Source organism: Onthophagus taurus, chromosome 10, assembly GCF_036711975.1.
Source record: "Onthophagus taurus isolate NC chromosome 10, IU_Otau_3.0, whole genome shotgun sequence".
NCBI lineage: Eukaryota > Metazoa > Arthropoda > Insecta > Coleoptera > Scarabaeidae > Onthophagus > Onthophagus taurus.
Genome location: NC_091975.1, coordinates 7907904 through 7932569, shown reverse-complemented (window position 1 = coordinate 7932569; position 24666 = coordinate 7907904). Strand labels below are relative to the sequence as shown.

The 24666-nt window shown below is 30.3% G+C and overlaps 1 protein-coding gene and 1 long non-coding RNA gene across 15 annotated transcripts in view; one reads left to right on the top strand and one right to left on the bottom strand.

Annotated features, from left to right (window-relative positions):
* Positions 1-24666, bottom strand: part of LOC111419107 (uncharacterized) — a 228790-nt gene that overhangs the window by 75015 nt on the left and 129109 nt on the right. Inside the window, exon 1 of one of the 3 annotated variants that reach the window (XR_002706897.2) lies at positions 21118-21236. The exons of the other annotated variants lie outside the window; for them this stretch is intronic. This is a non-coding gene — a long non-coding RNA (uncharacterized lncRNA). Of the gene's footprint in view, positions 1-21117; positions 21237-24666 lie in introns of those variants that run through there. 3 annotated transcript variants of the gene reach the window in all.
* Positions 1-24666, top strand: part of LOC111419106 (homeotic protein ultrabithorax-like) — a 526223-nt gene that overhangs the window by 416267 nt on the left and 85290 nt on the right. For 4 of the 12 annotated variants that reach the window (XR_011641566.1, XR_011641569.1, XM_023051867.2 and 1 more), the window contains one exon: positions 2108-2122. The exons of the other annotated variants lie outside the window; for them this stretch is intronic. Coding sequence is in view for 2 of the 4 variants with exons in the window: in XM_023051867.2 (XP_022907635.1) it covers positions 2108-2122 (15 nt within the window). In the remaining 2 variants the exon portion in view is untranslated. The remainder of the gene's footprint in view (positions 1-2107; positions 2123-24666) is intronic. 12 annotated transcript variants of the gene reach the window in all.

Genomic DNA, 24666 nt, shown 5'->3' with positions numbered 1-24666 from the left:
TTGGATACTATCATTTATATACTGGCTTTGACTATTATCTGACATAGTATCAAAATTGGAAAAATTTCGTTTTTACATCGTTTTTACAAAAATCCCACAAATTGGAAAAACAATTGAATATCTCAGGAACTATGAATGCTATAAGTTAGTAACATATATGGTTGTATAAACAAATTTAATGCTATTCATTATATGATAAAATATATAGGTGTTCCATTTTACAAAATCTCCATACTTTCCGTTACGCCTAAATGGAACACCCTGTATAAGTAAAAATAATTTTACTTAATAAAAAATGGTGAGTCAAACAACTTTTGTATAAAACATTTTTTTCTTTCTCAAACGGTTTAGCAACTATCGTCCGTCAGGCTACTAATAACTCACCCTGTATATACAGGGTGTGTCAAATGTCTGGAATATTGTCAATAATTTCGCCATGTATGATTTTAAAGAAAAATGTTCCAAATAAAAAAGTCTTTATTAATTGTGGCGCATTTTTTGGCGATATCTGCTTGTTTACATTGTTTTTAGTTTCGTTGCTATGGCAACCATTATTATTATTTTAAATGGGATGTATATGTTTTTTTTGCATATTTTGATAGAGGATAAATCCCTCTACGCGATGAACATATCAAATCATATGGTTGTATAAGAAAAAAATCGAGAAAAAATGCGTTCTCTAAAAACATGTGCATCCCATTTAAAATAACAATATTGGTTACCATAGCAACGAAACAAAAAACAATGTAAACAAGTAAATATCGCCAAAAAATGCGTCACGATTAATAAAGAAACTTGTATTTGAAAGATTTTTCTTTAATGGCGATTTTGACATATATATACAGGGTGTATCTAAATTGATGCGAAAGATTTTAATGCGGGCTGATTTTTCAGCGAAAATTAAGTTACAGCCCTCTAAAATTAGGGGAAAAGAATTGTTTTTCTTTAATAAATCCACTATGGAGGAATTTGGAAGGATGAAATTTGGCAGATAACTATTATTAATAAGGTGACACCTTTTGACGATTTTCTAACCATAAAATGTTGTTACAAGGGGCTGAAAAAATCAACCCCTATAATACTTTGCATCAGAACTTTTTAATGCATCTACGTTTTTCTATTTAAAAACTTGATTAGAGATAAATAGATGGATTCAATACGCAAGTTTTTTGTCTCTTGGCATTTTCTCCTAAAATTGTTAGTTTGATCACAAAAAAAATAAAATCATACACAGGCTCAAGTGAATTAATTTAGAGATTAGTTAAAGAATTGATCTTACCATTATTTTATTTTTTGTGATCAAATTAACAATTTGTTAGTTGTAAAATGTCAAGAAATAAGAAAATTTTTTCCCTTAACTTTAGAGGGCTATGACTTTCGCATTAATTTAGATACACCCTGTATATATATAGTTGATTCCTCTTAATTGGGACACCGATTAATGATATATCCGCTTATTTGGGACGATTAAGTAGAATATAAATAAATTTTTATATATAAATGTATTTAGTAATACAATTTAATTTGAAAATCTCCCAATTTCGATATATTGTTCTTAAGCATTGGATGTAGGTGTTTGGTGGCGGTGGTAGAAGCAACGGCTTCAAGTTCCTAACCGCGAAATCCCCTTTGTTTAGAGTGCCCGGGGTCCTCCCCGCAATCTAATGAGGTAGTAATGTGTCAGGCGTTTATATTGCGCCATACATTGCGGCCCCCGGGCCGGATTGCGCTAATCTGATAGAATTACACACGCCGTAACTCGACGGCGGCGACCCGTAAGCCCCCCGAAAATCCCGCCCCCATTGTCTCTTCGCGAACGTGCACTATTTTCCCCCGACGTTAATCTCTGGCGTTTTTTCCACCGCGGGATTTTGTCCGTTTAGAAAAATTTTTTGGTGTTTGTTTATTTTTTAGTTTTGGTTTTATAAATTTTTTTCCCCACTGCCGAGGAATTAGGTTTATAAAAATTTATTAAAGTAGAAGTAAATGGTTTGAAGAAATTTGTAGAAACTTTGTAGAAATTTTAAATGTATTATTTGGGGTGCTGCGTGCTGCGTGAAAAAAATTTTAAAATTTGGTTCGCTTTGAGATAGTTTTTTGTTCGCAGGAGGCGTGTACGGAGGTAAGAAGATGTCAGGGCCGGGGGTTCGGTCTGGTTTCCGGGGCTCGGGGGGAACAGAGGGGGCGGCACGCAGCCACAGAACATATAGAAAATACTCTTCTTGGGCCGCAGAGGACGACTCCACGCCTTTCGTCCTTTGACCGCACGTTCATAAATCACGACTTTTTCTTTTACTTCGTCTCCGGTAATTCGAGGTGGCCATATATCACCCGACTCCGGGAACGTCTTCAAATTCTAATGCGCGTAAACACAACGAGATTCTTCGAAAGAATAGCGCGATATATCATTTCATTTCTTTTTAATCTAAATTTTAAATTTCTTAACATGAAATTTAATGTTATATGATTTAGATAATGTTTGTTGTGCTCGAGTTGATGCTTAAGTCGTAGAGAAGCCATTTTTGCACATAATTAGGTCCTCGCGTCCAATGTAAATGCATCCCAACCTGTTATTGGCTCCAAACGGTTGCCGCCTTAATTTGAATTTTGCACGCTTATTTCCACCAATAACACGTTTGGAAAACTTCAACGATATAAATGCATCCGACTTTTAACAGCTTCAACAAGGTATTCATCACCTCTTCCTGTTATCATTCCGTTAAATCCTTATTAGAATAAAATCTCACTTTTGATATCCATTCGGGAAGTCGCTTTCTGAGTTATTGCTATACCTGGCGGGGGTCGGTTCTTATACGTTGAGGAATATTCGACCCTAATGTATGCTAACTGCGCAACTTTGGGACCATCCGGCTCCCGTTCTTGCACTTTTAGATATAGAGGGGGGGAACATATCTCCTTTTCCTACTTCGCCGTTGCGTCTCGTCTCCTAGTTGGGAAAGTCGTTCGGTCCATCTGACTCCTACGGAAGGGCTTAAGGACCCCTAAAAAGAAACGACGAAAATACAATATTTATTCCGGACTTCACGCAAATACCGCAGTAAATCACCCCCACCACGCGGATTCTTGTAGTTGTGGTGGGGTGTTTTGATCAATATCTTTTATTATAGCCTAAAAAAATTTTCTCCTTGTTTTAAATTTTAATCATTTGATGTTGTTGTATATCATTAAGAGGATATAACGTTTAGTTGTTGCGTAACCGAGGTTTTCCACATGTGATGGATGACCGTGGCGAGTCTCGGAGCATCCTGGGAACAAGAGATCGCTGCGCTGATAGTTGTTCCTATCGCGATTCTGAGTCTTATACCCGCTTTTTGCATCGCGCACGCGGGAAAAAGCAGGGCTACGACATCATCAGACGAAGACCCCGTATAAACCCTGGTATCAGCGTATTGAATCGCCTCGCTTCTTCTTTGCTCTTTACTTTCATCTTCTTTACTCTTCTTCTTTCTTCATCTCTTAGCCACCGAACGACGACGACGTCGAGTTAACAAGCGCGGAAGAAAACGGAGAAGTTGCCAGATCCAGGCGTTTAATGGAGACGTTATCTTTAGCGACGTGTGAGTCGATTTGGAATCGGTCGGTTTTCCCGTAAAATCCCCAAAGAGAGTTGATTAAGTAACTTTTTTGCTTGGAAAGGTTAATTATTAAGAAATTAATTATTCCAATAAATCTTAAAAGAATAATTTCACACACTTGAGTTAATTGGAAATAATTATAGGTTTAATTAATTATTAACATTAATTAAAATTAATTTAATAAGGAAAGAAGTTTTTTTTGAAAAGTGCCTACTTCACGAGGAGTGGTTCGCTTCGTTCTGGTAGCTTATAGGACGTGCGCAAGACATGCGCAGTTCGGTTTTTGCTCGAAGCGGAGATAATTTATGAAAGAATCGCGCACATCGACTAATACGCATTCGCAATAACAATAATAAATATAAAATAGTAAATGACGAAAAAAGAAATGTAACGTCGGCGTAAATCATATAAAAATCTAAGACAAAGGCGACGTCCGCGAGAACGATTTACGATACAGGTTGAGAGGTCCGGGCGTTTTATTGTTGCCGATGTTAACAGGTAATTTATGTGTAGATGCCATTAAAAAGTAGGAGCGCGAGGCCCCGGCAGTCGCCTAGATGTCGGTATTAATAATGCATTAAATGCGCTCGCTTTGCAGGCCACTTAAATTAATTAACGATAAAATATAACGAGGTCCAAGCGGCGGCCGTACGACACGCCGCGGGAAAAAACGACCAGCGAAACGGACACGACTCAACAAAATAAAAAAATACAGCGAAAAATGCGTCGGTGCCGGTGGAAAAACGCACTCTTTATTTAATTAACTTAATGAGATCGAAAACTTATGTAATTTTACTTCACTCGTTTATAATCCACTATCATAAATTTCATTTCAATATTTTTTCTATACAGGGTGTCCCAGCATAGATGTTACAAATGACCAAAAATTTTTGAATTTTATTTTAAGAATGGGAAATTAAGCTCTGCTTGATGTGGAGAGAATTAAGTATATTTTCATATGTTGAAAACAGTGTCGGCCTTGACAGTGACTTTTTGTTCATGATACGGCAAAATTGCATTAAGAAAAGTTGTTAAGACCACCACATTTTAGATTATATCAGAGTAAAGAAAAATAACAATGAAAAATGCCATAAAAAATATATTATCCCTCAGTTTTAGCTCACATTTCAATTACTCTTGCATTATGTTAACATTAAAACAGAAAATTTACGTCGTGCCGTGTTAAGGGCTGCACTAAGAGCAATGGTGCAGCGAGGAGATTTCCTAATACCAATCTTACACGTATGACTGTTATGCGAATAGTTAAGAAATTTCTTACTTCGGGAAGCGTTGTTAACGTTAAGGAAGAGAAAAAAATATAACGACAATAAAAAATTAGGTTTAGAGAATTTAGGCATTGTATAGAAAAGTATGCAACAAAAGATGGATGTTATGTTGAATAAACGACAGTTTTGTTTACGTTAGATTTTTTATAAATAAAATAAAATTATACAATATTTTTTTATGCTATTTAAACTAAAATGTGATAATTCAACCAAAGTAGGTAGATCCTTCTAAAATTTTGTATAGGACCATAATTTCTCATTTTGAACAACTTTTTTTAATAAAATTTTTCCGTATAATGAACAAAAAGGTTACTTAACCTGAACTAAAAACAGTTTTTGATTCACTGTCAAGGCCGACTCTGTTTTCAAAATAAAAAAAGTCATTATACCTCTTGTTACATCTATCCTGGGACATACTGTATATAATATATATGTATAAAATCTATATATTAAGAAAAAAGAACATGAAATTTTGAATACTCTGTATTATATCAGAGATGAAAAAATAATTTTCGGAATTATCCTATAAAAATATCAATAATAAGGAGATAAAAGAATCCTCTTTAATATACAGTATTTCCAAAAAGTAACGCATAAATTCCCACTCCTAATAGCAGTTGCAATGCGTAACCATGACAACCGATTGTTTCAGATATAATAAATCAATTATATATATATGTTATGGCTAAAGGTCGAATTCCAGCTAAACCTAAGTTTAACCGGTTAAAGTTGGGAATTACCCGGGTCTTACGGTTAAAGTCCGAAGAGTTTTCAGCGCTTCGAACTTTAACCGGCTAAACCTAGGTGTAACCAATGGCAGTCGGTTAAGTTACTTTAAGTAAGCTTGTAGAACAATAAATTTTTAGGTAATAAATAAATGAAATCCATAATTAAGAACATTAATTTATTATCTATTTAAAAATAACCATTAACTAGTATATTTCATATTAAACTAACGTAAAGAAATTTTGAAATAGATGCACACTTTCATTTTAAAGAAAAAAAATTAGTGTTTTTTTATTTGTTATTGCAAGATAAACTGGAATGGCACTTAGAGTTGCATAAAACATTTGCAGCTTTGCAAAGGCATTTTTTTGTTCCGCATTTTGTTTTACAATGGCATTTCTTAAATCCTTGACCACCAGAGGTTGACTGATTTGATTTAGAAATGGTCTCTCTCTTCTAAGCTCGAGATAGGGCCGAGACAGGCGGCAGCGAATGTGTTAACCAACTGCCATTGGTTACAACCAGGTTTAGCCGGTTAAAGTTGAAAGCGTTGAAAACTATTTGGACTTTAGCCGTAAGACTTTAATGGGTGATTCTCAACATTAACCGGTTAAACTTAGGTTTACCCGCAATTCGAGCTCTAGCCGTAACATATATATCAAAAAAATTACAAGTTTGTGTCATAACTCAAAAATTATCGCTTAAATAAAAAAATCAGTTAGACTGTTTTATGAAACATGTAATACCCTACAAATTTTTCCTTTACACATTTTTCCTTAAATCAATAATAGCGGAGCCATACGTATTTAACGATATAACAAAAAAAACTGTTTTTTCGAGATATCTAGTTAGCCATGCATTTTATCGAAAAAACAAAAAGCTCATTAAATTGAGTTCATGAAACTGCAATTCTTTCCCTATTTAATCGTCTCTCTATCTCTGCTAGTTTTCAAGATCTCTATACTAAACATGGAAAAAAACCACCCTGTATATATAATCTATATATTAAGAAAAAAATACATCAAATTTTGAATACTCTGTATTATATCAGAGATGAAATGATAACTTACGGAATTATTCTATAAAAATATTAATAATAAGGAGATAAAAGAATCCTCTCTAATGTACAGGGTTTCCCAAAAGTAATAGTAGTTGCAATGTGTAACCATGGCAACCATTTGTTTGTTGTAATAAATTAATTATTGTCTTCAATAAAATATCTGAACCATTTGGTTGCCATGGTTACGCATGGCTATTTTTCTATCTCAACGGAATGTATGCGTTATTTTTGGCAAACACTGTATAATTGAAGAAATCATCCTTATATTTCAAGATAAAAAATTTTAAACTTATCTACTTACTCTATTAAATCCTATAAATTCGTCCAAATACAATTTTTTGAATAATATGTCGTTTTCTAATGTCAGCAAAAACATCAAATTTTAATGAGAATTTTAAAAAATCTTCTAATAAATCGCATTTGTTTATATCAAATTAAAGTTTGAAATTTCTTTTACGTCTTAACATTATATTTTAATTTGATATAGAAAAAAGGGGAAATTTATAGGATATAAAAAACAAGTTATATACCAAATTAAAAAGGATACTTTATACTTTAATTTAATATGTAGGGTCATCCACGACGACCGTCCATTAGAATTATACAGGGTTCTGACCAAAATTTGATTTATGATTTCATACGTACTTTATTTGTTTAAATGGAACACCCTGTATATTATTACATATTTGGATTTGTTTGTTTTCAAGGTTTATGAATAACTTAATTTTTTGCAATTTGATTGGGCCGTTCACGAGTTATTCGAATTTTTCTAGAAAAATCTGATCCAGCAGACATTTGTTCAAAAAATCAGAGAACACTCGATAGTTGGGAGATAATTATATATCATTAAATATCATATAATGATATTTAATCTAGTGTGTCATGAATTAAGTGCCTAGTGTGGCCTAGTAAATAACCAAATGAAGTGGGAGTTTGAAAATTTGCAGACTTGTGATGTTTGATGCCAGCTTTTTAACTAAAATATTTTCAGGCTCCGGGTACTTGTGGTTACACCGGAAGAGGTGACAATTTTCTTATTTCAAATGGAACACCCTGTATTTTATTACAAATTTTTGTTCAATACACTCCTTAAGTCTGACGTCACAGAGATGGGCGGAGCTTATACTGACTCCAAACAATTTTGTTGCTAATGATAAATCGCCAAATCCAAATATGTAAAAATATACAGGATGGTCCATTTACAAAAAAAAGTGACATTCCACAATAAGTTACAATTTTAATTTAATGAATTTATAATTATAAACAAACGAGTTATATACTAAATTAAAAAGAAAATTTATCGTTTAATTTGGTTCATAATTCCATTAAACATTAATCTTTGGCAAAACGTAGAAAGTGACCAATAAAATCTTGTTCTGTGAATGGAGTGGCCGAGAAAATATACGGTTCAACCTCTCTTCTATTCGAAAAGGATGGAAGTTGAAAAGGACAGCGGAAAAAATGGAGGGTAAAAAGGATAACAGACCATAAAAATCATGGCGGTTTGTATTTTGTAAAACGGTCTCGCTAAAAACCCCTTTTTTATTTTCGCTTAAACTCCGACTTTTTTAGAGCAATTTTTTTAGTGGCAATTTAAAACGCGTCACAACTGAATACTTTTTAATTACAACTTTTTTAATTCAAAAAATAGAAATAATCATCTTATCAGGGTAATTATTCTTCTTTATTTATTTCCTTTTTTCGTTTGATTGTAAATCGAGCAGAAAGTCGTGAGCGATAACCCTGCGGGGTTCAGCGACTATTTTACAAAGACCCCGATTGAGACAGATTGAGAGTGATTCATGTAAACAGAAACGATTTTTTAATTCCCGTCGGACGAAGAAAAAAGGCATCTGTAACACTCTTAAGTACGCTTTTTATTTTATTTCTCAAGTGGTTTAAGTGAACTCGAAAAATTATCAAAAATTCTCCTCTAAGCAATAATTGATTAATCTCATAATACATTCTATATAATGAAGAAACGCCCATTTGTATCTTTTGTTAAGATACAATTTAATTTTGCGTTTACCCCGAAGGTGTTATTTTTTTCCCAAGAAACCATATACTTAAAGTCCTTAGAGACTCGTTGTTGATTGGAGGTTAAAGATTTTGTACTCAATAAGAAAAAAAATCGAAAATTACGGTTTACACCGAAAGTAATAGTTTTTTGAGGAACGACGAGAAGAATCGCACGTTTTTTTGAGTAAGATCGGTCGGGCCGGTTGAGATGGTAAAAGGTACACAACCAAAACGAAACGACGAAGACGCCGTGGAAAAAAGGAATTTCGTTCTCACACAGATTGAAACGGCTCGGCCTACATGCAACGCGTCAGACTCGCCGAGGAGATCGTAAATAACCGGCCGACGAGCATAAATCAAAGAACGAGTTAATCATTCGGTTGGGAGAAAATAATTACAAGGCCACGGCGAGTTGGATCCAACACAGAGGAACAGCAGAAACTCCACAACAGAAAGCAAATGGTGAGGTCACGAGTATACTATGTAGTAGTCGACTACTTTTTCAATAAAATAAAATTGTTAAAGAGATATCATTTTCAGTCACAACCTTAAATTATACCAAAATAAAGTCTTCTAGCTGCAAATTTGTTATGGTCATTGAATCATGATATGCACCAACAAATTTAAATCGAACTTTGACACAAAAGATTAGTATTTAAAAATATAGTATTTCTAATAAGAATTTTTTAAGTATGTGTACAGGGTGTTATTATATGCTATCTCAGAAACTATAAGAGATACGAAAATAGTATATTAAAAAACAAGTTTCGTAAGACACGCTTGAAATGCACGAATTCAAGTTGAAAAACGAGTGGCGAAGCCACGATTTTTTAATGAATGAGTGCTTTAAGTCTTATGAAACGTGTTTTTTATGCTATTTTTTGTAATTCGCGTTTTTATACTTTTTTTTAACAAAAATAAAGTAAATTTTGGCAATGTAGGGAAATAGGTATGTAGCAGTTGGTAACACCGGAACACTTGAGAGAGAAACTGTCAAAACACAAAATATATTCACCTGAAAAAATGTTTGATGTACACCTCCCAAAATAAGAGAAATTGCTCAGAGTCAATATCCTCATCATTGTGGACTTTGTATTCGATGCTAAGAACGTGTATAGACAAAAATTGTCACATTGACAACTAGAAAAATTAATGACCCAATGTCACCAACTTGAAATGGTTCCATAAAATGTTACTAAAATCTCATTACAGCATAGGATGCTGTAAAGAGTCTCATTACAGCACCCGTTTGAGTACTGGTAAAGCTTTCATTACCGGCGCGAATTACAAAAAAGTATCTAATCTACTCTATATTCATTTGTTTTTAGGTTTTAGCCAAAAAGGCAAATTTTAGTGATTTCAAAAAATGCTCATATTTCGTTTATTTTTGAAATTAAAGAAATTCGACGCTTTTTAGACACTTTTTTAAGTAGAATATACTGTCGTTGAAAAATTTTAAAGCTAGATAAGATTTTTAAGATATAAAATAAATTTATATTTTTTTAAATACTATATTTTTAGCTTTCTAATGATGTATCGTATACAGCGTGTCCCGTATCTTCCGCATCAGAGCATTATACGGTTGTAGAATACATTATTCTGAAGCGATCTTTCTAATAAATTTTTTTCGAAATGTTTATAATAACCGCACGGGAACTGTTTAACAACGACCAATAACGGACGACTTTGATTCACCGAAAAAGTTTATTTCTCTTTCCGTGACGACTCTATTGGTGAGTACACGTGGGAAACGAGTTATCATCGGCGTAGCGGACCGGCCGAAGGAGGCACCGACTACCTGAGGCTGATTTCCGATCTGCTGATTGGACGAAAAACAGTTCGTTTAAACAGTTCCCGTGCGGTTATTATAAACATTTCGAAAAAATTTTATTAGAAAGATCGCTTCAGAATAATGTATCGTACAATCCTATAATGCTCTGATGCGGAAGATACGGGACACGCTGTATATGGTGTATTTATGGGGATCAAAAAAAGTTAGTTAATAAATAATTTGATATACAGGCTGTACAAAAAGTACACAAATTTTCTACAAATAGCGGCGTCATAGATATCTAACGATATAACAAAAAAACGGTTTTTTCGAGATATCTAGTTAGCCATGCATTTTATCCAAAAAACAAAAAGCTCATTAAATTGAGTTCATGAAACTGCAATTCTTTCCCTATTTAATCGTCTCTCTATCTCTGCTAGTTTTCAAGATCTCTATACTAAACATGGAAAAAAGCTCACCCTGTATATTCTATAATATATATATATAATCCATATATTAAGAAAAAAAGTACATCAAATTTTGAATACTCTGTATTATATCAGAGATGAACTTACGGAATTATTCTATCCTCTCTAATGTACAGTGTTTCCCAAAAATAATAGCAAAATAGCAATTGCAATGTGTAACCATGGCAACCAATTGTTTATTGTAATAAATTAATTATTGTCTTCAATAAAATATCTGTAACAATTGGTTGCCATGGTTACGCATGGCTACTGCTATTTTTCTATCTCAACGGAATGTATGCGTTACTTTTGGCAAACACTGTATAATTGAAGAAATCATCCTTATGTTGATGAAAGTAATAGTTTTTTGAGGAACGACGAGAAGAATCGCACGTTTCAACTTATATTAAAAAAAGTTTTAAATAAATGTAACTTGAAACTAATTTCGGCATATTTTGGCGTAGAAATAAAATAAAAATGATGACGGCAGTCTGAGTTGCGACATGGTGAGTGTGTTTTTTAAATGAAACACCCTGTATATTTTAAGGTTTTTGGATTCCTTTTGACAAGGCGAAATGCCATAAGGTTTTAATGCTTTAAACTTCATAATTTTCGAAATATTGAAACTTTTATTTGAAAAGATTTGACGTAGCGACAACTAAATTATGGAATAGACAACCTAAGCCTTGATGTCACAGGGATGGGCGGAGCTTATATCGACTCCAAACATCTTCGTTGCTAACGAAAAATCCCCATATGCAATTTTTCAATTAGTGTTATAATAAAATAAACTAAGTGACATTTTAAATGACATTTTTATAGCGATTTATCGTTAGCAACGAAAATGTTTACAGTTGGTATAAGCTCCGCCCACCTCTGTGATGTCAGACTTAGGCAGTCTATTGTTATGTGTGTTACTATGGTAACGGAGACAGTTTTCGCTCGAATAGACTGCCTAAGTCTGACGTCACAGAGGTGGGCGGAGCTTATACTGACTCCAAACAATAGACAACCTAAGCCTTGACGTCACAAAGATGGGCGGAGCTTATACCGACTCCAAACATCACCGGTAAATCACCATATGCAATTTTTCATTAGAGTTAAAATAAAATAAACTAAGTGATGACATTTCAAATGACAGTTTTTGGCAATTTATCGTTAGCAACGAAATTGTTTGGAGTCGATATAAGCTCCACCCATCCCTGTGACGTCAAGGCTTAGGTTGTCTATTCCATAATGACACCATAATAGACTGCCTAAGTCACTTAGTTTATTTTATTTAAACACTAATGAAAAATTGCATAGTCGGTATAAGCTCCGCCCATTTCTATGACGTCAAGGCTTTGGTTGTCGCTATGTCAAATCTTTTTAAATAAAAGTTTCAATATCTCGAAAACTATGCAGTTTAAAGCATTAAAACCTTATGGCATTTTGTAACACCTTGTCAAAAAGAATCCAAAAACCTTAAAATATACAGGTGTTCCATTTAAAAAACACACTCACCATGTCGTAACTCAGACTGCCGTCATTATTTTAATTTTATTTCTACGCCAAAATATGCTGAAAATCGTTTCAAGTAACTTTTGTTTAAAACTTTTTTTATATATGTTGAAGTGTTCCATTCTTTTTGTACACCCTGTATATAACTCGTGTCTTAATTCTTATAAATTCGTCAGATATACTTTTTTTTATAAAACACTAACTTTCTAAGTTTTGGTAAAGATTAAAATGAACCGAATTAAACAATAAATTTCTTCTTTTAATCTTATCTAAACGGCGGTAATAAAACTTGACATATCTTAAAGTTTGGGTTTAAGAAGAAAATTAGTTTATGAGAGTCATATCACGGTTATGAACTATGTTCTCGCGGCCTCGGTAATGAATGGTGACTTGTTAATAGCATGTAATAAATAATTTTTATTGCTTCATTACCGCTTATTTACATTACATAATTTATTGGGCGTTTATGAAAATGATTGAATTATTTATTAGGCCGTTTCAAGATTAATTAAAAAGTTTTGATTTTGTTTTATAATTTTAAATATTCTTGTTAAAACTATAAATAAGTTAGCTACGAGGATAAACATAAATTTCGCTTTGCTTGACAGATTTCAAGTTGTACATGAAAATATCAAGGAATTGTTTTGTGTAATACGTCTTTCAGGAATGTTAATGAAGATATAAATTGTGTTATTATTTTGAAGTAAAATCGTGTTTTATTATTCATTTGGGGATTTGTAATTACGAATCGGATAAAAAAATGTCCACAATCCATTTCGCATTTATTACTCATTTAAAACAGGAACTGGCGCGTCGAATTTTGCAACGATAACGGATTATCATTTCCCTCGCGTAAAACAACACGCGTTGGGTTATTTGAATAATTTATTATCTTAAACAAATTCGAACGAAATCGCGGTTTTAATGCATTTTTTATAAACCCGGTTCGAATGTTTTTCGAATTTTGTATACACACACAATCGAGTTTTTGCGTTTTTCGATTTAAATATGATATAAAATTGCTGATATTTTCACCAAAATAAAACTTAAAATTCAAAATAAAGTTTTATTTATTGTTATTACATATTTATAAATGTATATTTTCGATAAAATGATGCAAACGTAATCAAAAATATATCATAGACGAGTTGTTATTTTTTTATTAAATAATAAATTTAATAAAAAGCGAGTTTAAATATAAAAAAAATTTAAATAATAAATAAATAAATAAAATGAAGATAAGAATTTTTTATAAATTACCATTAAACTCGTATTTAGAGCGTTGAGGTTCGTGGTTAATTGGGCTTGTGGCCCCGAAAATTATCCTCGAATCGATGAACCTGCCAAACCGAACCGATCCTTTCACACGTAGCCACCAATAAAACGGATGTAAAGTAAATTTATGCAAATTTGCGGCTAATTATAATTTACGAGACGGGAACAAATTAAAACTCAATTACGCTCACCTTGGAAAATTGACCGATTTTCATATTTATTAAATTATTTATAAATTAACACTTTTTTTCTAAACCCACAATCATACTTTCAAAGTGCAAACCGACAAACTGACTTAAAAAATTCTCTCCGCGTCACGAAGAGGAGGAATCAGGTAGCACTTTCTAATTCTTTTAAAAAAGTTTCTAAAAAAACGGCAACAAAAGGGCTAAAAAAGGGCGATTTCTAATTTTGTTTTGTTGTAGTAAAGAAAGTTGGAGAGTTTCTAAAAAAATTAATATGACTCAACTTAATTGTATTATTAGATTCAACTTTAAAAGTGTACTCCTCCGAAATTAAGCACTTTAGAGGATAATTTTGGGAAAAACTCTGCTATCATTTCATTGATATTTGGGGAGTGCTGCTAGAGCTAGCTAGTTTTGCCAAACTAAGAGTGACTGCCCCTAATCGACTACAACTAAGTGCAATAATGCCATGATAATCATCAACGATATCGCCCCAACATGAATTTTGTGTCCATTTTTCTTTTCGCTTTAATTCAGGAGCAAATTTGGAAAGTTCTGCAACTTGTGTTCAGAAGAGAACTTTTCCAAGTCTGAAAATGCGCAACTCTGGGACGTTAGAGAATGGTTTTGAAATTGATGCCTATTATAATTGAACCTTAATTAATTTGTCCACACTAAACTTCTTTCTGACAGCCCTCAAGGAGAATATTTATTTTCCTATTCTATTCCAATGACCTTGCACAACTCCCAAGACTTTGTGGATGTTGCAGAATTTTAAATGATTGCGATATTTGACTTCCTAATCAAATGATTTGCATGTTTTGAAGCAATTTTCTAAAAAAAATAATTACTAATAAGTTGTTGAATCATTTCGATTTGTCAAGAATATTAAAAATGCTTTAAAATGAGTCTAAACTCGATGGGATTATCTTAAAAATACAATTTTTGGCGATTATACTTGATTTAACCTAACTTTAAAAGTTGGTGTAATGTATAGTTATGAGAATTCTTAGTTCTTATAAACTCAAAGTGACAGTTTTTTAGATTTTTATAGCCTAACTTTAAAAAGTTATGTACTCCGTAATAATGGGAATTCAAAAAAGGTGAATACATCAAATTAAAGCTTAAAGTTTTCTTATTAATTTCGTACCTAAATAGTTTCTTAGCTTCAAGTAATTCATGAGTTACACATTTTTGAAATTAAGCTATTTTTTTCGAAAAACATTAAAATTAATCCCAACTTTAAAACGTCCTCCCATCCAAATTTATTGAGATTAAAAAACGAGTTTTATATGAAATTAAAGTTTGAAATTTCCTTTATTATTTTTCATATATCTCAATTTTTAATCTTTAAGAATTAATTGGTTACAATTTTTTTAAGATTAACTCAAAATCTGATTTGATTAAAAACGTTAGTTTTTAAGCCTAACTTTAAATTTTTGTGTACTCCGTAATGATGGGAGTTCAAAAAAGATTAATACATCAAATTAAAGCTTAAAGTTTTCTTATTAATTTCGTACCTAAATAGTTTCTTAGTTTCAAGTAATTAATGAGTTACACATTTTTGAAATTAAGCTATTTTTTTGAAAAACATTAAAATTAATCCCAACTTTAAAACGTCCTCCCATCCAAATTTATTGAGATTAAAAAACGAGTTTTATATGAAATTAAAGTTTGAAATTTCCTTTATTATTTTTCATATATCTCAATTTTTAATCTTTAAGAATTAATTGGTTACAATTTTTTTAAGATTAACTCAAAATCTGATTTGATTAAAAACGTTAGTTTTTAAGCCTAACTTTAAATTTTTGTGTACTCTGTAATGATGGGAGTTCAAAAATGATGAATACATCAAATTAAAGCTTAAAGTTTTCTTATTAATTTCGTACCAAAATAATTTCTTAGTTTCAAGTAATTCATGAGTTACACATTTTTGAAATTAAGCTATTTTTTTCGAAAAACATTAAAATTAATCCCAACTTTAAAACTTCCTTCCATCCAAATTTATAGAGATTAAAAAACGATTTTTATATGAAATTAAAGTTTGAAATTTCCTTTATTATTTTTCATATATCTCAATTTTTAATCTTTAAGAATTAATTGGTTACAATTTTTTTAAGATTATCTCAAAATCTGATTTGATTAAAAACGTTAGTTTTTAAGCCTAATTTTAAATTTTTGTGTACTCCGTAATGATGGGAGTTCAAAAAAGGTGAATACATCAAATTAAAGCTTAAAGTTTTCTTATTAATTTCGTACCAAAATAGTTTCTTAGTTTCTACAAATTTAAGAGTTACACATTTTTGAAATTAAGCTATTTTTTTTGAAAAATATTAAAATTAATCCCAACTTTAAAACTTCCTCCCATCCAAATTTATTGAGATTAAAAAACGAGTTTAATATGAAATTAAAGTTTGAAATTTCCTTTATTATTTTTCATATATCTCAATTTTTAATCTTTAAGAATTAATTGGTTACAATTTTTTTAAGATTAACTCAAAATCTGATTTGATTAAAAATGTTAGTTTTTAAGCCTAACTTTAAATTATTGTGTACTCCGTAATGATGGGAGTTCAAAAATGATGAATACATCAAATTAAAGCTTAAAGTTTTCTTATTAATTTCGTACCTAAATAGTTTCTTAGTTTCAAGTAATCCATGAGTTACACATTTTTGAAATTAAGCTATTTTTTTCGAAAAACATTAAAATTAATCCCAACTTTAAAACTTCCTCCCATCCAAATTTATAGAGATTAAAAAACGATTTTTATATGAAATTAAAGTTTGGAATTTCCTTTATTATTTTTAATATATCTCATTTTTTAATCTTTAAGAATTACTTGGTTATAATTTTTTTAAGATTAACTCAAAATCTGATTTGATTAAAAATGTTAGTTTTTAAGCCTAACTTTAAATTTTTGTGTACTCCGTAATGATGGGAGTTCAAAAATGATGAATACATCAAATTAAAGCTTAAAGTTTTCTTATTAATTTCGTACCTAAAGAGTTTCTTAGTTTCAAGTAATTTATGAATTACACATTTTTGAAATTAAGCTATTTTTTTCGAAAAACATTAAAATTAATCCCAACTTTAAAATTTCCTCCCATCCAAATTTATAGAGATTAAAAAACGATTTTTATATGAAATTAAAGTTTGAAATTTCCTTTATTATTTTTCATATATCTCAATTTTTAATCTTTAAGAATTAATTGGTTACAATTTTTTTAAGATTATCTCAAAACTTGATTTGATTAAAAATGTTAGTTTTTAAGCCTAACTTTAAATTTTTGTGTACTCCGTAATGATGGGAGTTCAAAAAAGGTGAATACATCAAATTAAAGCTTAAAGTTTTCTTATTAATTTGGTACCAAAATAGTTTCTTAGTTTCAAGTAATTCATGAGTTACACATTTTTGAAATTAAGCTATTTTTTTCGAAAAACATTAAAATTAATCCCAACTTTAAAACTTCCTCCTATCTAAATTTATAGAGATTAAAAAACGATTTTTATATGATATTAAAGTTTGAAATTTCCTTTATTATTTTTAATATATCTCAATTTTTAATCTTTAAGAATTAATTGGTTACAATTTTTTTAAGATTATCTCAAAACTTGATTTGATTAAAAATGTTAGTTTTTAAGCCTAACTTTAAATTCTTGTGTACTCCGTAATGATGGGAGTTCAAAAAAGGTGAATACATCAAATTAAAGCTTAAAGTTTTCTTATTAATTTCGTACCGAAATAGTTTCTTAATTTCAAGTAATTCATGAGTTACACATTTTTGAAATTAAGCTATTTTTTTCGAAAAACATTAAAATTAATCCCAACTTTAAAACTTCCTCCCATCCAAATTTATAGAGATTAAAAAACGATTTTTATATGAAATTAAAGTTTGAAATTTCCTTTATTATTTTTAATATATCTCAATTTTTAATCTTTAAGAATTAATTGGTTACAATTTTTTTAAGATTAACTCAAAATCTGATTTGATTAAAAATGTTAGTTTTTAAGCCTAACTTTAAATTTTTGTGTACTCCGTAATGATGGGAGTTCAAAAATGATGAATACATCAAATTAAAGCTTAAAGTTTTCTTATTAATTTGGTACCAAAATAGTTTCTTAGTTTCAAGTAATTCATGAGTTACACATTTTTGAAATTAAGCTATTTTTTTCGAAAAACATTAAAATTAATCCCAACTTTAAAACTTCCTCCCATCCAAATTTATAGAGATTAAAAAACGATTTTTATATGAAATTAAAGTTTGAAATTTCCTTTATTATTTTTAATATATCTCAATTTTTAATCTTTAAGAATTAATTGGTTACAATTTTTTTAAGATTAACTCAAAATCTGATTTGATTAAAAATGTTAGTTTTTAAGCCTAACTTTAAATTTTTGTGTACTCCGTAATGATGGGAGTTCAAAAATGATGAATACATCAAATTAAAGCTTAAAGTTTTCTTATTAATTTGGTACCAAAATAGTTTCTTAGTTTCAAGTAATTCATGAGTTACACATTTTTGAAATTAAGCTATTTTTTTCGAAAAACATTAAAATTAATCCCAACTTTAAAACTTCCTCCCATCCAAATTTATAGAGATTAAAAAACGATTTTTATATGAAATTAAAGTTTGAAATTTCCTTTATTATTTTTAATATATCTCAATTTTTAATCTTTAAGAATTAATTGGTTACAATTTTTTTAAGATTAACTCAAAATCTGATTTGATTAAAAACGTTAGTTTTTAAGCCTAACTTTAAATTTTTGTGTACTCCGTAATGATAGGAGTTCAAAAAAGGTGAATACATCAAATTAAAGCTTAAAGTTTTCTTATTAATTTCGTACCTAAATAGTTTCTTAGTTTCAAGTAAATAATGAGTTACACATTTTTGAAATTAAGCTATTTTTTTCGAAAAACATTAAAATTAATCCCAACTTTAAAACTTCCTCCCATCCAAATTTATAGAGATTAAAAAACGATTTTTATATGAAATTAAAGTTTGAAATTTCCTTTATTATTTTTCATATATCTCAATTTTTAATCTTTAAGAATTAATTAGTTAAAATTTTTTTAAGATTAACTCAAAATCTGATTTGATTAAAAACGTTAGTTTTTAAGCCTAACTTTAAATTTTTGTGTACTCCGTAATGATGGGAGTTCAAAAAAGATTAATACATCAAATTAAAGCTTAAAGTTTTCTTATTAATTTCGTACCTAAATAGTTTCTTAGTTTCAAGTAATTAATGAGTTACACATTTTTGAAATTAAGCTATTTTTTTGAAAAACATTAAAATTAATCCCAACTTTAAAACTTCCTCCCATCCAAATTTATAGAGATTAAAAAACGATTTTTATATGAAATTAAAGTTTGAAATTTCCTTTATTATTTTTGATATATCTCAATTTTTAATCTTTAAGAATTAATTGGTTACAATTTTTTTAAGATTAACTCAAAATCTGATTTTATTAAAAATGTTAGTTTTTAATTATAACTTTAAATTTTTGTGTACTCCGTAATGATGGGAGTTCAAAAATGATGAATACATCAAATTAAAGCTTAAAGTTTTCTTATTAATTTCGTACCTAAATAATTTCTTAGGTTCAAGTAATCCATGAGTTACACATTTTTGAAATTAAGCTATTTTTTTCGAAAAACATTAAAATTTATCTCAACTTTAAAACGTCCTCCCATCCAAATTTATAGAGATTAAAAAACGATTTTTATATGAAATTAAAGTTTGAAATTTCCTTTATTATTTTTCATATATCTCAATTTTTAATCTTTAAGAATTAATTGGTTACAATTTTTTTAAGATTAACTCAAAATCTGATTTGATTAAAAATGTTACTTTTTAAACCTAACTTTAAATTCTTGTGTACTCCGTATTGATGGGAGTTCAAAAAAGGTGATTACATCAAATTAAAGCTTAAAGTTTTCTTATTAATTTGGTACCAAAATAGTTTCTTAGTTTCAAGTAATTCATGAGTTACACATTTTTGAAATTAAGCTATTTTTTTCGAAAAACATTAAAATTAATCCCAACTTTAAAACTTCCTCCCATCCAAATTTATAGAGATTAAAAAACGATTTTTATATGAAATTAAAGTTTGAAATTTCCTTTATTATTTTTCATATATCTCAATTTTTAATCTTTAAGAATTAATTGGTTACAATTTTTTTAAGATTAACTCAAAATCTGATTTTATTAAAAATGTTAGTTTTTAATTATAGCTTTAAATTTTTGTGTACTCCGTAATGATGGGAGTTCAAAAATGATAAATACATCAAATTAAAGCTTAAAGTTTTCTTATTAATTTCGTACCAAAATAGTTTCTTAGTTTCAACAAATCCATAATTTATCTCAACTTTAAAGTTTCCTCCCAATAACTTGTATTTTATCTTATAACTTTAAAGAATTTTAATAATGTGAACTATTTAGATGGCTATTAGCCGAAACTAGTAAGACTCATGTTTTTGTTTAGTTAAAGACATATTATTTTTCTTTTTTGTTTGTAACAAAAAAGGCAATATTCTTTGTATTTCGTCAAAAAGGAAGGTAATAAATTTAGCGTTTGGATTCTCTACCCCTTCGCGTAAGATCGAATCTAGAGGAACGTTTGCATGTAAATATAACGCGAGATAAGTTTAAAGTTATTGCTCCGAACCGGGCGTAACGTATTATGACAAGTTTATTTGAGACAAAGGAAACGTATACGGGTGTACGGTGCCTGATATTTTACTATATCTCCGACTTGGATCGCCTGAGACTGGTGTTAGAATAAATATTATATAAGAGATAGAGGGGGAGAGAGAACAAATACAAACATAAATTGTAATAAATCATATTTAAAAAAAAATCGTGTGCAAAATAATTTATTAAGTAACTCCAAAAATAGAGTAGGAACCATAAAATCATAAAACCATCAACGTCCGGTCGATTTTCACGATCTAAACACGTCGTCGTCGACGAGATTTTCAAACAAACATTTCACGTAGCCCTTAAATCTCGAACCCAACTTTAATAATACAAAAAATTTTATCGTTATTTTCATCTTTTTAACGAATTAATTTTTATTTTGACATAAAAATATCGCAGTTAACTAAGTTTATCGCGTGGCAGCCATGATGTTGAGCGGCGCTTCGTCGGTCGGCAGCGTCGCGACGCTTTTTTCGCGGTTAGTGCGTCGCGAAAACCTTCAAAATCGGTTTCCGGACGTCGTACATACCTCTGGGTAAGTGAAGATTGCGTTTTTCCTGTTCGATTTTGCGAAATTTCCTCTTAAATTTTCGATTTTTTCCTCACTTAACGATCAATCTCGGACGGTAGGGAGCAGCACAGTCGACGGAAACAAACATGGCCGCTCCCACTACCGCCCGATCGAAGAAGGCCCCGATAGCTTTTAAAGAGTGGGGGATAAAAATTCTGCGCATGACTTTAAAATTAAAGTTTTATTATTATTAAAAATTAAATTATAATTAAAAACTTTATTATTATTGTTTATATTTTTAATAATTTTATATATATATATAAAATATATATATAATCATATATTTTATTTTATAGCAGTACAATTTAACTAAATTCTATTATTTTTTGTGATATCTTGGTGTGATTTTCGATTTATTTATTTATTTATTTTTCTTTTGATTGTCGTCGTCTTCGTGGTTGTCGTCTTCTTCGGTAACCGTTATGGTCCGCCGGTCTCGTTATCGCATGGCCGTCGGGGTTCTGGAGGAGAGCGTCGTCGTTCGATTGGTTGGGCTTTTAATAAGGACCGGTTCCCGTATATGGAACCCCTTCTGGACGGGGGCCTCCGGGCCCCGTTCACTGTCACCGGCATTTCCTTGCTAATGAGATGGAATCGACGGAATACTGGGGTCCGGTCCCGAGCTCCCGTGTTATTCCAACCGGTGGGTGACATGCAGGAGAAGAAAAAAGACGCCGCCACAGTGCCGAAGAGACCCATGGAGATAATAGCCGATTCGAAAACTAACGAGGAGTCACAAGTTCAATACTCCAAATTGTTGGTACTCAAAACTACATTTTTTATATTTTATTAAATTGTGGGAAGTAGTCGTATATTTTCTTGTAGAATAAGGAGTGGACAAATCGCCGAACCCAATTAATCTTCTCCAATTCTAACAGGGTCCGACGTGGAGTGTTTACGATCCGGACAAATGTTGTAAATACGACGTCGTTTGAAGACCTCCGTTTTCTTCGTTGCGACAGCCCACGTTAATGCTTCTTTTTGCTGTTCTCCTCGTTAATGGCCCTCCAATTTATAAAATTCCCCTCGGAGGAAAATCGATTTCAACTTAATAATCCCCTCTCTTAATATCAAACATTTTTCTCATTTTCTCACTTCTTTTCTATATTTATATCATAGTTGAAACAGATTGTATGTGGAGTGGTATAGAAGATATGGAGATATCATACCGTCGAATGGCAGTGACAACTGCGGACGTACGGTTGCGATCTAAATCAAACGCCGAGCTCACCTGTCACCAGAAACAAGAATGCCCGACCGCCACGACTGACTCGTCCCCCCATGTATATGTATATATGTAAATATGGGGGCTCGAAGCCTGCCGCATGCCCTCTGCAGAGAACGGGAGACTCAACGAAACGAAGAGGTAAATGCACGCCGCCGCCCGGTACTGCAGTTTTATTAAGAAGTTATTGTCGCTAATGTTATTATCTTTAAACAAAACATCATCGTAGAAATTTTATCTTAAAACAACGTGTAATTTTCTTTATCTCACCGATTTCGATTTGTAGAGATCATCTTCAGGGGAAACTAATAATTTTTTCTAACTATTAATTAATCATAATCATTAAAACGTTATATTTACCGTTATAATCAAGTCAACTATAACTATAACAACTATAAAACTCAATATAACGGTATTTTTATTCTCAATTCAAAATCGTATTATAACTAAGAAGAATTTTTAAGAACGGTTTCTCTAATTAGAAAGACGACACTTTTTTTGTGTAATTTTTGGCAATTGCAAACAAATATCTTAAGAAATTAATTTGAACCTCAAAACAGTGATAAGAAATTGAGTGACTTTAAAACGTGGTATCTCAAAAACTATAAGATATTTTCAAAAACGATTTTTTTTATTGGAAAATTAAGACTTTTTATTGTAATCTTTAAGAGTTGCAAAACTATATCTTAAAAAATCGATTTTTTACAAATTTTTTAAGTACAGGACTAAATTGTTTACTTTAAAAAACATTAATCTTTTTAAAAATGTTTATCTTAAAAACTAATAGGTATTTCCAAAAACGGTTTGTTTTAATAAAAAGCTAGCACTTTTTTATACAACCTCTGAGAGTTTCAGAGCTATATCTCAAAAAATCTAATTTCTACGATTTTTTTAATTACAATGTATTATTTACCATAAAAATGGTGGAACATCATTAGTCCTATTAAGATTTTTATTCTAAAAAACTAAAAGGAGTTTCTTTTATTGGAAAGTCGAGACTTTTTAGTATAATCTCTGAGAATTGCAAAACTATATCTTAAGAAATCGATTTGTTACGATTTTTTTAAGTATAAAGCAAAATGTTTACTCTAGAAAAACATTATTCCTTTTAAAAATTTTTTTCTTAAAAACGAATAGGAATTATTAAAAACGGCTTCTTTTATTGGAAAGCTGGTACTTTTTTGTATAATCGCTAAAAGTTGCAGAGCTATATCTCAAGACATCAATTTTTTACGATTTTTTAAAGTACAGGACTAAATTGTTTATCTTAAAAAACATTAATCTTTTTAAAAATGTTTATCTTAAAAACTAATAGGTATTTTCAAAAACGGTTTGTTTTAATAAAAAGCTAGCACTTTTTTATACAACCTCTGAGAGTTTCAGAGCTATATCTTAAGAAATCTATTTTTTACGATTTTTTAAATTACAGTGTATTGTTTACCCTAAAAATGGTGGAACATCATTAGTCCTATTAAGATTTTTATTCTAAAAAACTAAAAGGAGTTTCTTTTATTGGAAAGTCGAGACTTTTTAGTATAATCTCTGAGAATTGCAAAACTATATCTTAAGAAATCGATTTGTTACGATTTTTTTAAGTATAAATCTATAGAAAAACATTAGTCCATTTAAAAAATTTTTTTCTTAAAAACTAATAGGAATTTTTAAAAACGGGTTCTTTTATTGGAAAGCTGGTACTTTTTTGTATAATCGCTAAAAGTTGCAGAGCTATATCTCAAGACATCAATTTTTTACGATTTTTTAAAGTACAGGGTAAAATTGTTTACCCCAAAAATGGTGGAGCATCATTATTCTCTTTAACATTTGGTTTCTAAAAAAATAAAAGGAATTTTCAAAAACGGTTTTTTTTATTAGAAAGTTGAGACTTTTTAGTGTAATCTCTAAGAGTTGCAAAATTATATGTTAAGAAATCGATTTTTTACGATTTTTTAAAGTACACGACTAAATTGTTTATCTTAAAAAACATTAATCGTTTTAAAAATGTTTATCTTAAAAACTAATAGGTATTTTCAAAAACGGTTTGTTTTAATAAAAAGCTAGCACTTTTTTTATACAACCTCTGAGAGTTTCAGAGCTATATCTTAAGAAATCTATTTTTTACGATTTTTTTAAATACAACCCTAAAAATGGTGGAACATCATTAGTCTTATTAATATTTTTGTTCTAAAAAACTAAAAGGAGTTTTCAAAAACAGTTTCTTTTGTTGGAAAGTCGAGGCTTTTTAGTATAATCTCTGAGAATTGCAAAACTATATCTTAAGAAAT